Source organism: Mya arenaria, chromosome 3 (assembly GCF_026914265.1).
Source record: "Mya arenaria isolate MELC-2E11 chromosome 3, ASM2691426v1".
NCBI lineage: Eukaryota > Metazoa > Mollusca > Bivalvia > Myida > Myidae > Mya > Mya arenaria.
This window is the reverse complement of record NC_069124.1, coordinates 1,663,652-1,676,611: the sequence shown is the minus strand read 5'-3', so window position 1 is coordinate 1,676,611 and position 12,960 is coordinate 1,663,652. Positions and strand designations below refer to the sequence as shown.

Genomic DNA, 12,960 nt, shown 5'->3' with positions numbered 1-12,960 from the left:
CACATACCAAGACGACGTGTGGCGTGCAAGACTCGTGTCCCTACCTCAAAGGTCAAGGTCCCACTTAGTGTTTATTCACAATAGAGTGCTGTATATAAGGACATAGAGTATAGGTTGTCGTGTCCGGACTGTAACTTCCTCTTGTATGGACAGATTTTAAAATAACTTGCCACATGTGTACCACATACCAAGACGACGTGTCGCGTGCAAGACCCGTGTCCCTACCTCAAAGGTCAAGGTCACACTTAGTGTTTATTCACAATGGAGTGCTGCATATAAGGACATAGAGTATTGGTTGTCGTGTCCGGGCTGTAACTTTCCCTTGTATGGACAGATTTTAAAATAACTTGCCACATGTGTTCCACATACCAAGACGACGTGTTGCGTGCAACACCCGTGTCCCTACCTCAAAGGTCAAGGTCACACTTAGTGTTTATTTACAATGAAGTGCTGCATATAAGGACAGAGTATAGGTTGTCGTGTCCGGGCTGTAACTTTCCCTTGTATGGACAGATTTTAAAATAACTTGCCAAATGTGTTCCACATACCAAGACCACGTGTCGCGCGCAAGACCCTTGTCCCTACCTCAAAGGTCAAGGTCACACTTAGTGTTCATTCACAATGGAGTGCTGCATATAAGGACATAGAGTATAGGTTGTCGTGTCCGGGCTGTAACTTTCTCTTGTATGGACAGATTTTAAAACAACTTGCCACATGTGTACCACATACCAAGACGACGTGTCGCATGCAAGACCCGTGTCCCTGCCTCAAAGGTCAAGGTCACACATAGTGTTTATTCGCAATGGAGTGCTGCATATAAGGACATAGAGTATAGGTTGTCGTGTCCGGGCTGTAACTTTCCCTTGTATTGACAGATTTTAAAATAACTTGCCACATGTGTTCCACATACCAAGACGACGTGTCGCCTGCAAGACCCGTGTCCCTACCTCAAAGATCAAGGTCACACTTAGTGTTTATTCACAATGGAGTGCTGCATACAAGGACATAGGGTATAGGTTGTCGTGTCCGGGCTGTAACTTTCTCTTGTATGGACAGATTTTAAAATAACTTGCTACATGTGTTCCACATACGAAGACGACGTGTCGTGTGCAAGACCCATGTCCCTACCTCTAAGGTGAAAGATACATTAAGTGTTTATTCACAAGGGAATTCTGAATATAAGGACATAACAGTGTAGGCTGTCAAGTACGGGTGGTATTTTTTTATGTTCAGAGGCAATTTAAAATAACTTGCCATATGTATTTGACACGTAAAGGCAAGATCAACTTTTCATGTACTGACCTTGTTCATAGGTCAATGTCACATTCGGGGGCATTCATCACATACTGTGACAGCTCTTGTTTGAAGTAAGAAAAACCACATCTGATAATTTCAAATGAGTAATGACTATAATTGTAGTCTCAAGTACATGGACTCAGTACATCTGAATAGTATTATTGGCTTAGATGTGTCCCATACCATTGTTTCATTCAACTCAGATTGATCCATTCTTCATCATGCTGCTGCTGCCTCTCTTCTATTTTCCACATGTCATCATGATAATATCAGTAAACATCAATACACTCTTTTGTCTAGATTAAGGCAACAGAAGGTAATCTTATCATGTAGGTGGGTTAAGCTATTACGAGTTAATAAGTAATCACGAAATCTGGATTACTTGGATTATTGGAATGCCCTAAGTTGACTCCATCTGTCCTCTGATCTGCAACATTTCTGTGATTGACCCATATCTCCAACAATCATGGTAGCATATATATTCAACTTGAGTTAACTTAATGTACTGAAGATAGTGAATTATCCATGCTGGGCAGTCCTTCCTCAAGGGCACTCCACTGGTTCAGCGTTCAGCCCTGCATTTTGTGTGTGTTCTATATCTCCGTCATCCATTGATGGATATTAATGGTTGGATGTTCTACTAATTGAGCATTTCAATTTGTTGACTGCTCCTCACCTTATTTATCTTTGGAAAGTTATCAACTTGTTCAGAGCATCATATTAAAGTTCAGAACTCAACATATTAAGCTCAAGGTCATTATCACAATTCTAGGTGAAGTGTTTGAGCCTTGTGTTTTCAAAGATCTCTGCTCCGTTGTTATCTCATACATTCCTTGAAATATATTTGTGAAATTCATCATATGTTTACCCATCAGGGGGACTTTCATTTCATTTCATCTTTGTTGATGTGCAAATAAAGCTGCTGTTATTTACACAGACTTAATTGTATTCAATTGGAGGTTCTCTAGCACAATGTGTTGCCTACAGATCTGAACCTTTGAATTGGTATATCTCCTCAGACAAAAATGCAAATAAGAATGCAAACCTCTGCACATTTTTCTGTTTATTCTTGTCTTGGAACAAAGTTATGCCTGTTAATTGTTTTGAAATCAATTTTTTTAATGAAGGCTGCCTAAGTAATACCTTAGCCTTGTTTTGTAGGATGCATTAAAGCACTATATTAACTGAGCCTTGTTTTGTAGGATGCATTGAAGCACTATATTACCTGAGCCTTGTTTTGTAGGATGCATTAAAGCACTATATTTCCTGAGCCTTGTTTTGTAGGATGCATTAAAGCACTATATTACCTGAGCCTTGTTTTGTAGGATGCATTAAAGCACTATATTACCTGAGCCTTGTTTTGTATGTGGCATTAAAGCACTATATTACCTTAGCCTTGTTTTGTATGTGGCATTAAAGCACTATATTACCTTAGCCTTGTTTTGTATGTGGCATTGAAGCACTATATTAACTGAGCCTTGTTTTGTAGGATGCATTGAAGCACTATATTTCCTGAGCCTTGTTTTGTAGGATGCATTAAAGCACTATATTACCTGAGCCTTGTTTTGTAGGATGCATTAAAGCACTATATTACCTGAGCCTTGTTTTGTATGTGGCATTAAAGCACTATATTACCTTAGCCTTGTTTTGTATGTGGCATTAAAGCACTATATTACCTTAGCCTTGTTTTGTATGTGGCATTGAAGCACTATATTAACTGAGCCTTGTTTTGTAGGATGCATTAAAGCACTATATTACCTGAGCCTTGTTTTGTAGGATGCATTAAAGCACTATATTACCTGAGCCTTGTTTTGTATGTGGCATTAAAGCACTATATTACCTGAGCCTTGTTTTGTAGGATGCATTAAAGCACTATATTACCTGAGCCTTGTTTTGTATGTGGCATTAAAGCACTATATTACCTGAGCCTTGTTTTGTAGGTTGCATTAAAGCACTATATTACCTGAGCCTTGTTTTGTAGGATGCATTAAAGCACTATATTACCTGAGCCTTGTTTTGTATGTGGCATTAAAGCACTATATTACCTTAGCCTTGTTTTGTAGGATGCATTAAAGCACTATATTACCTGAGCCTTGTTTTGTATGTGGCATTAAAGCACTATATTACCTGAGCCTTGTTTTGTAGGTTGCATTAAAGCACTATATTTCCTGAGCCTTGTTTTGTAGGATGCATTAAAGCACTATATTACCTGAGCCTTGTTTTGTAGGATGCATTAAAGCACTATATTACCTGAGCCTTGTTTTGTAGGATGCATTAAAGCACTATATTACCTGAGCCTTGTTTTGTAGGATGCATTAAAGCACTATATTACCTGAGCCTTGTTTTGTAGGATGCATTAAAGCACTATATTACCTGAGCCTTGTTTTGTAGGAGCATTAAAGCACTATATTACCTGAGCCTTGTTTTGTAGGATACATTGAAGCGCTATATTACCTGAGCCGTGTTTTGTAGGATGCATTAAAGCACTATATTACCCGAGCCTTGTTTTGTAGGATAGATTAAAGCACTATATTACCCGAGCCTTGTTTTGTAGGATGCATTAAAGCACTATATTACCTGAGCCTTGTTTTGTAGGATGCATTAAAGCACTATATTACCCGAGCCTTGTTTTGTAGGATGCATTAAAGCACTATATTACCTGAGCCTTGTTTTGTAGGATGCATTAAAGCACTATATTACCCGAGCCTTGTTTTGTAGGATGCATTAAAGCACTATATTACCTGAGCCTTGTTTTGTAGGATGCATTAAAGCACTATATTACCCGAGCCTTGTCTTGTAGGTTGCATTAAAGCACTATATTACCTGAGCCTTGTCTTGTAGGTTGCATTAAAGCACTATATTACCTGAGCCTTGTTTTGTAGGATGCATTAAAGCACTATATTACCTGAGCCTTGTTTTGTAGGAGCATTAAAGCGCTATATTACCTGAGCCTTGTTTTGTAGGATGCATTGAAGCACTATATTACCTGAGCCGTGTTTTGTAGGATGCATTAAAGCGCTATATTACCCGAGCCTTGTTTTGTAGGATGCATTAAAGCACTATATTTCCTGAGCCTTGTTTTGTAGGATGCATTAAAGCACTATATTACCTGAGCCGTGCTTTGTAGATTGCATTTAAGCACTATATTACCTGAGCCTTGTTTTGTAGGATGTATTAAAGCACTATATTACCTGAGCCTTGTTTTGTATGTGGCATTAAAGCACTATATTACCTGAGCCTTGTTTTGTAGGATGCATTAAAGCACTATATTTCCTGAGCCGTGTTTTGTAGATTGCATTAAAGCACTATATTACCTGAGTCGTGTTTTGTAGGATGCATTAAAGCACTATATTACCTGAGCCTTGTTTTGTATGTGGCATTAAAGCACTATATTTCCTGAGCCTTGTTTTGTAGGATGCATTAAAGCACTATATTACCTGAGCCTTGTTTTGTATGTGGCATTAAAGCACTATATTACCTGAGCCTTGTTTTGTAGGATGCATTAAAGCACTATATTACCTGAGCCTTGTTTTGTATGTGGCATTAAAGCACTATATTACCTGAGCCTTGTTTTGTAGGATGCATTAAAGCACTATATTACCTGAGCCTTGTTTTGTATGTGGCATTAAAGAACTATATTACCTGAGCCTTGTTTTGTATGTGGCATCAAAGCACTATCTTACTTGACCCTTATTTTGTATTTTGCTTTAAAGCACTTTATTACCTGAGACATGTTTTGTAGGTTGCTTTAAAGTACTATATTTGCTTGACCCTAGAAATTCAGTAAACAAAAGTTTGCCTGAAAAAGGAATACAAAAGTTTCTTGTATTTTAAAGCCTGTCTATAAAAGGCCTGGCGGCAGATGTGGCCATTGTTGTACCTCTCATCTCTAAGCCAGTACATATGTCGCATTCAGTTTTGCATGAAGCCTGATAAGAAATGAGAAAATAAACGGTCGAGTTAATTCATTGCAGTGTTTCTGAACTGTATGGTCAGAATTTCAAAATTGTATTGGATATATATTCCTATGTACATGTATGTATTTTTAAGTGTTGCAGATATTATATTACTACTAGTTGTGAAAATATTGAATAAATAACTGTACAGATTGTAGCTTATATCATACCTGATAAATTTTGGTCTAAAATATTGCACAAATTAAACATATGATATGGACACCCAGATGAGGGTTTTGGTATTTGCACGCTGCATTTTATGATTCTGTATCACACGGTACACCGTGCTCACGTTCAAATCACCTACTACAATAGTATGATTATTGTTCGAATTTTATAGCTTTTTTAATTAAACTTGTCAATATTTATTATGAAGGGTTTATTTAATATTTATTTTTACTCTAAAACTAAAAGAGTTTCGAGGAAGGCATGTCGGAGACACTATGACAGTTAACACTTTTAAATTTTCATGAAATGACTATAGGGTAGGAATGAATGATGTGATTGATGTCATTATCAGGGTATGAACGAAGTTGGGCTGGTTAATATGTGTGGAGTCCCCTCATACTTTAAACAGCCCAACTGCGTTCATATCCCCAATAATGACATCAGTCACACAACTCATTACTTATATTTACACCAATAGTTCATTATTTCTTTATAGAATTGTTATGGAAATATGTAATTTCATTTAAGAAAACTTTACCATAATCCTTCTCACCCATGCCATAAATAGAATAACCCAACTGGTTTACATGCTGTGGCAAAATAATAGTCACATAATGAGATTAATTTTTAACGTAACATTGAAATGCTTATGACAACAATACATAAATTTAATAAACATAAATAAACACCTTTAACATGTTAATAAAAAATATTGAGTGGTATAAAAGAATATAAATAATAGTTTGCTATTTATATAAAATGTCCAATGAGATGCGATCAGAAGATGTTGTGTTTGTCGGAAAATATTGGCAATTGCCGAAAGGCTGTTCTGAAGGAATGGAATTGAGGTTAAAATAGAGTATGAACAAGGTACAGGGATGTTGAGATACTGGCTTTCAAGTTCAAACTGATCATAGAGGTGGGTTTTTTTAATCTGAGAGTGAGCAGTATCATAATAACTTAAAAATGTATAAGCAACTTTGCCACATGCCAAAAATATGTTTGGATATACTTGCATGAGTTTAAGATAAGTATGATAAATGAGCCTTAGTGCCACTGACCAAGTTCATAGAGCCAGAAAAATTATTACAGTTTCACCTGCTGCTGTTTGGCAGCATCCCGTATGTTGTCCAATCATTAACTAGCAGCATTTGTCCAATTATCACCATTTTGGACATCTCCGACAAGGTTGATAATCAACCCTATCACTCTAGTCCCTTGAGAGTTATCACCCTTCAATTACAGAGGTCACGTCCGATCAATTTCTTAAGAAGCCTATGTTCAATCTTCACCAAATTTGGTCTGAAAATATATGGGCATGATGTCTTGGGACAAATTCCATATTGCATGCGTCACTCGAGAGTTATCACCCTTGAATGAGCAAAAACTGTATTTGTAGATTTGGCTAACGTACAACCAGTTGCAACAGTTGGCACTCTTGTTTAAATATATTTATTATATCATTTGTGTCCTTAAGTTTGGAGAGCTGTGAACACACAATGATTATTTGATTCTGTACAAAACAAACAAAGAAAAACATTCAAAAGAAGATAAACAAATCATCATACCTGACTGAATACGTGTATTCTGAGGTGCACAACTCTGGCCATTATATATTATTTCAAAAACAATACCTTGCGTATTTCAGGACCCCCCCTGTCGCAAGCCAACCCCACCCCTGCCGTACAGGATAGCAAAGGCGCTGGACCCGTGTATCTTTAGAAACGTGGAGCTGGATATCTGGGAGGAGGAATGCAGGGGTGAGTGTATCTATAGAAACATGCATGGGTGAGTGTATATATAGGAACATGTAGGAGTGAGTGTATATATAGGATCATGCATGGGTGAGTGTATCTATAGAATCATGCAGGGGTTAGTGTATATATAGGATCATGCATCGGTGAGTGTATCTATAGAATCATGCAGGGGTGAGTGTATCTATAGGAACATGCAGTGGTGAGTGTATCTATAGAATAATGCAGTGGTGAGTGTATCTATAGAATCATGCAGGAGTGAGTGTATCTATAGGATCATGCATGGGTAAGTGTATCTATAGAATCATGCATGGGTGAGTGTATCTATAGAATCATGCAGGAGTGAGTGTATCTATAGAATCATGCAGGGGTGAGTGTATCTATGGGACTTGCAGGAGTGAGTGTATCTATAGGAACATGCAGTGGTGAGTGTATCTATAGAATACTGTGAAATCATTGATGTTCGTGGGCATGAAATTTCGTGGTTTGCCGAAAAAAAACAATTTCGTGGGTACTTGAATTCGTGGATTTTCATTTTTGAAAAAAAAAAATCGAAGATGCGATCGTCCTTGATCGTCTGCATAATATCCACGCGCTGGCCCGTGATTTCCGTCTTCTACGTCACTCGGTTTATGACACTCGCTAATGTGGTACGACATGCCAATTAGTGCATATACCCATGTCACTTATCGATTTAATTGGGAATAAAGGTAATAAAAGAAGATGTACCCTGATCATAAATACAGATAGGGGAAGCCATTGAATGCCAATTACGAATTTTGCAAACTGTGAAAACACCGAAAAGGTGTGTATATTGTCACGTTCGGTGCTTAATAACCTTCAATGTACTAATAATCGATTAATTATTTCATTAAATAAAAAAATCGAGTACAGATACTCATCACGCACATCTTGTAAACTTGGAGATTTTCATTAACAGCACACGTTTAAACACGTGCTTATAACTGTCATTTGCTGCATAAAACACATTTAATTGATTTGGTTCATTATTTGTTAAAGGCAGTTATAATATATTAACAGAATAATGATCGTAAGTTTTACAGTGAGACAGGTTTTAACACTGTATACTGCGACCTCTGTAAATAATATACTAGAGTATGTACGCAACAAGGCAATTGAAAAAGTGAATAAAGGGTTTATATTTTGTGGGATCTTGAATTCGTGGATCACCCAACCCACGAAAACCACGAACATTAATGCCCCACGAACATTAATGATTTCACAGTAATGCATGGGTGAGTGTATCTATAGAATCATGCAGGGGTGAGTGTATCTATAGGAACATGCAGTGGTGAGTGTATCTATAGAATAATGCATGGGTGAGTGTATCTATAGAATCATGCAGGAGTGAGTGTATATATAGGATCATGCATGGGCAAGTGTATCTATAGAATCATGCATGGGTGAGTGTATCTATAGAATCATGCAGGAGTGAGTGTATCTATAGAATCATGCAGGGGTGAGTGTATCTATGGGACTTGCAGGAGTGAGTGTATCTTTAGGGACATGCAGGGGTGAGTGTAACTTTAGGGACATGCAAGGGTGAGTGTATCTATAGAATCATGGATGGGTGAGTGTATCTATAGAATTATGCAGGGTAGAGTGTACATAAATGTATCTTTAGGAACATGCAGGGGGAAGTGTATCTAAAGAATTATGCAGGGGCGAGTGTACATAAATGTATCTACAGGAACATGCAGGGGTGAGTGTATCTATAGAATCATGCATGGGTGAGTGAATCTATAGAAACATGCATTGGTGAGTGTATCTATAGAATCATGCAGGGGTGAGTGTATCTATAGAAACATGCAGGGGTGAGTGTATCTATAAAATCATGGAGGGGTGAGTGTATCTATAGAATCATGCAGGGGTGAGTGTATCTATAAAATCATGGAGGGGTGAGTGAATCTATAGAATCATGCATTGGTGAGTGTATCTATAGAATCATGTAGGGGTGAGTGTATCTATATAAACATGCAGGGGTGAGTGTATCTATAAAATCATGCAGGGGTGAGTGTATCTATAGAATCATGCAGGGGTTAGTGTATCTATAGAATCATGCAGGGGTGAGTGTATCTATAAATACATGCAGGGGTAAGTGTATCTATAAAATCATGGAGGGGTGAGTGTATCTATAGAAATATGCAGGGTAGAGTGAATCTATAGAATTATGCAGGGTCGAGTGTATCTATAGAATCATGCAGGGTCGAGTGTATCTATAGAATCATGCAAGGGTGAGAGTATCTATAGGAACATGCGGGGGTGAGAGTATCTATAGAAATATGTTGGATGTATGTATCTGTAGAAACATATTGGATGTTTGTATCTGTAGAAAGCAGGAATGAGTGGATCTATAGAAACATGCACGTTTGATGGGACAATGTACCTATAGAAAGGTAGAGCTAGATATCTGGATGGAGTAATGGAGAGGTGAGTTTATCTTTAGAATATCTTTAAGGAATGCAAGAGGGTGTGTATCTATGGAAACAGGTAAGTGTATCTATGGAAATAGGCATGTGTATCTATGGAAAAGGGTGAGTGTAACTTAAGAAATGTGGAGCTGGATATCTTGGAACAGGGGAGTGTATCTGTGGAAACAGCTGAGTGTGTCGGCAAAAACAGGTAAGTGTTCCTATAGAAACATGGAGAGTGAATGTTTCTAAAGAAACTGTATCTATAGAAAAATGGTGTGTGAGTTTGATAGATAACATACAATTAACTAAACAGAACTACAAGTTTTACTTTTTCATTTTACTTTCCAGAGCTGAAGAAGGAGTCTCCTGAGTATAGAAAGAGGTTTTCCCTAGGAGACAAGTGCCAGGTACACTTTCACTTTTGATGTTTACTCCCAAACACAGGTGGAGATTTTCAGAGTTAAGTGCAGGTACTTTAATTTAAATATTTATACCTACACAAAATAAAAAAATTAGTGGGTCAGTAGTAGTTGCCATAGGGTCAGTCAGTTGGTTGGCCGGTCGGTCTGTTGGCAAAAGTTTTTGAGCAAGCTTTTCTCACAATTTAAGGTATCAGTTTGATACTTGATACACATTACAATCATGATGGGTAGTAGTTCGGACATATTGTTCATGACCCACGGCCATTTTGTCCTTAGGGCTCTGTCCAGTTTAATATAATCTTTACTTTTACTATATTGTAGTTTGTGTAGAGAACTTTTGCTACAGGTATCCCTCTGATACTTGATGCACATAACAACCATGATATCTAGGAGTGTCTAACATATTTTTCATGACATTGCCATCTTGTCTTAGACTTGTGTGCTCTTGAATAAATTTTTTTAACTTTGCTACACTGGAATTTGCAGACTGAACTGTCGGTGTCACTAGTTAACTCCGTGCGCATTGCCACCTTGATGCCGTGCCGGGCATATTTTTCTTGACTCGGGGCCATTTTATCTGAAGGGTTATATACCCTTGAATCTCATTTTGACACTTATACTTAATTAGGAGCTTTTGGATCAAACTGTTCCCACAGTTAAAAATAAATCTCTCTGAAATCTAGAACACATCACCACAATGATGTTTACAAGTACATGCCATAAAAACATTATGACTTATTGTCACTTTGAGTGTTATTAGCCGCTGAATATGATTACTTTTGGCTATATTGCAGTTTATGGTCCACACACATTTCACACAATAAACAGATAAACAAACATCAAGTTAAAATAACCATCAAAAGAGGTATAATTTATTTATGTCTTTTGGTTCGCAAGAATGCCCCCTAAATAAATGTATGTGCATTATACTGTTTGTGCGACATAAGAGTATATATATATGCATTATTATATATGAGCAGTATAATTTGTCAGCAGTATAATGTATGAGCAGTATAAAGAGAGAGCAGGTAAATATATGAGCAGTGTATGAGTTGTACAATATATAAGCAATAAAGTGTATGAGCAATATGGTAATAATACAAGCAGTATGATGTATTTAAAAGTATAAGCAGTATAAAGTATAATGTGTAGGTAGTATAATGTATAAGCAGTTTAATATGTAGGCAGTATAATGTATGAGCAGTATAATATGTAGGCAGTATAATATATGAGCAGTATAATGTGTAGCCAGTATAATGTATGAGCAGATAAATGTGTGAACAGTTTAATGTAAGGGCAGTTAAATGTAAGGGCAGTTAAATGTGTGAGCGTTTTAATGTACGAACAGTATAATGTGTGAGCAGTATAATGTGAGAGAGTTTAATCTGTAGACAGTATAATGTATGAGCAGTTTAATGTATGAGCATTATAATGTATGAGCAGTTTAATGTGTGAGCAGTTTAATCTGTAATAAGGCAGTATAGAGTGAAGTAGTATAGTGTGTAGGCAGTTTAATGTATGAGCAGTATAATGTATGAGCATTATCATGTATAAGCAGTTAACATATGTGAGCAGTTTGATGTCTGGGCAGTTTAATTTGTGAGCAGTTAAATGTGAAGACAGTTTATTTTGTCAGCAGTATAATATATGAGCAGTTTTATGTATAGGCAGTATAATGTGTGAGCAGTTTAATGTGAAGGCATTATAATGTGTAGGCAGTATAATGTATAAGCAGTTTAATGTGTAGGCAGTTTAATGTATGAGCAGTATTTTGTATGAGCATTATAATGTTTAAGCAGTTAAATGTGTGAGCAGTTATATTGTATAAGCAGTATAATGAGTCCACAGTTTAATGTGTAGGCAGTATAATGTGAAGGCAGTATAATGTATGAGCAGTTTAATGTATGAGCAGTTTAATATGAAGGCATTATAATGTGTGAGCAGTTTAATGTATGAGCAGTTTAATGTGAAGGCAGTTTAATATTTGAGCAGTTTAATGTATGAGCAGTTTAATTTGAAGGCAGTTTAATGTATAAGCAGTTAAATGTATGAGCAGTTTAATATGAAGGCAGTATAATGCATAGGCAGTATAATGTATGAGCAGTTTAAAATGTAGGCAGTATAATGTATAAGCAGTTTAATTTGTAGGAAGTAAAATGTGTAGGCAGTTTAATATGAAGGCAGTATAATGTATGAGCAGTTTAATATGAAGGCAGTATAATGTGTGAGCAGTTTAATGTGTAGGCATTATAATGTATGAGCAGTAAATGTGTAGGCAGTATAATGTGAAGGCAGTATAATGTGTAGGCAGTATAATGTATGAGCAGTTTAATGTGAAGGCAGTATAATGTATGAGCAGTTTAATGTGTAGGCAGTATAATGTATGAGCAGTATAATGTGAAGGTAGTATAATGTATGAGCAGTATTATGTGAAGGCAGTATAATGTATGAGCAGTTTAATGTGTAGGCAGTATAATGTATGAGCAGTTTAATGTGTAGGCAGTATAATGTGTAGGCAGTATAATGTGTAGGCAGTATAATGTATGAGCAGTTTAATGTGAAGGCAGTATAATGTGTAGGCAGTATAATGTATGAGCAGTTTAATGTGTAGGCAGTATAATGTATGAGCAGTTTAATGTGTAGGCAGTATAATGTGAAGGTAGTATAATGTATGAGCAGTATTATGTGTAGGCAGTATAATGTATGAGCGGTTTAATGTGTAGGTAGTATAATGTATGAGCAGTTTAATGTGTAGGCTGTATAATCTATGAGCGGTTTAATGTGTAGGTAGTATAATGTATGAGCGGTTTAATGTGTAGGCAGTATAATGTATGAGCAGTTTAATGTGTAGGTAGTATAATGTATGAGCAGTATTATGTGAAGGCAGTATAATGTATGAGCAGTTTAATGTGAAGGCAGTATAATGTAT

At 36.7% G+C, this 12,960-nt stretch overlaps 1 protein-coding gene across 2 annotated transcripts in view; it reads left to right on the top strand.

The window, feature by feature from the left end:
- Window positions 1-12,960, top strand: part of LOC128227976 (OTU domain-containing protein 4-like) — a 55,280-nt gene that overhangs the window by 23,062 nt on the left and 19,258 nt on the right. For both annotated transcript variants that reach the window (XM_052938973.1, XM_052938972.1), the window contains exons 9-10: window positions 7,069-7,180; window positions 9,958-10,016. In XM_052938973.1, the coding sequence (XP_052794933.1) occupies window positions 7,069-7,180; window positions 9,958-10,016 (171 nt within the window). The remainder of the gene's footprint in view (window positions 1-7,068; window positions 7,181-9,957; window positions 10,017-12,960) is intronic.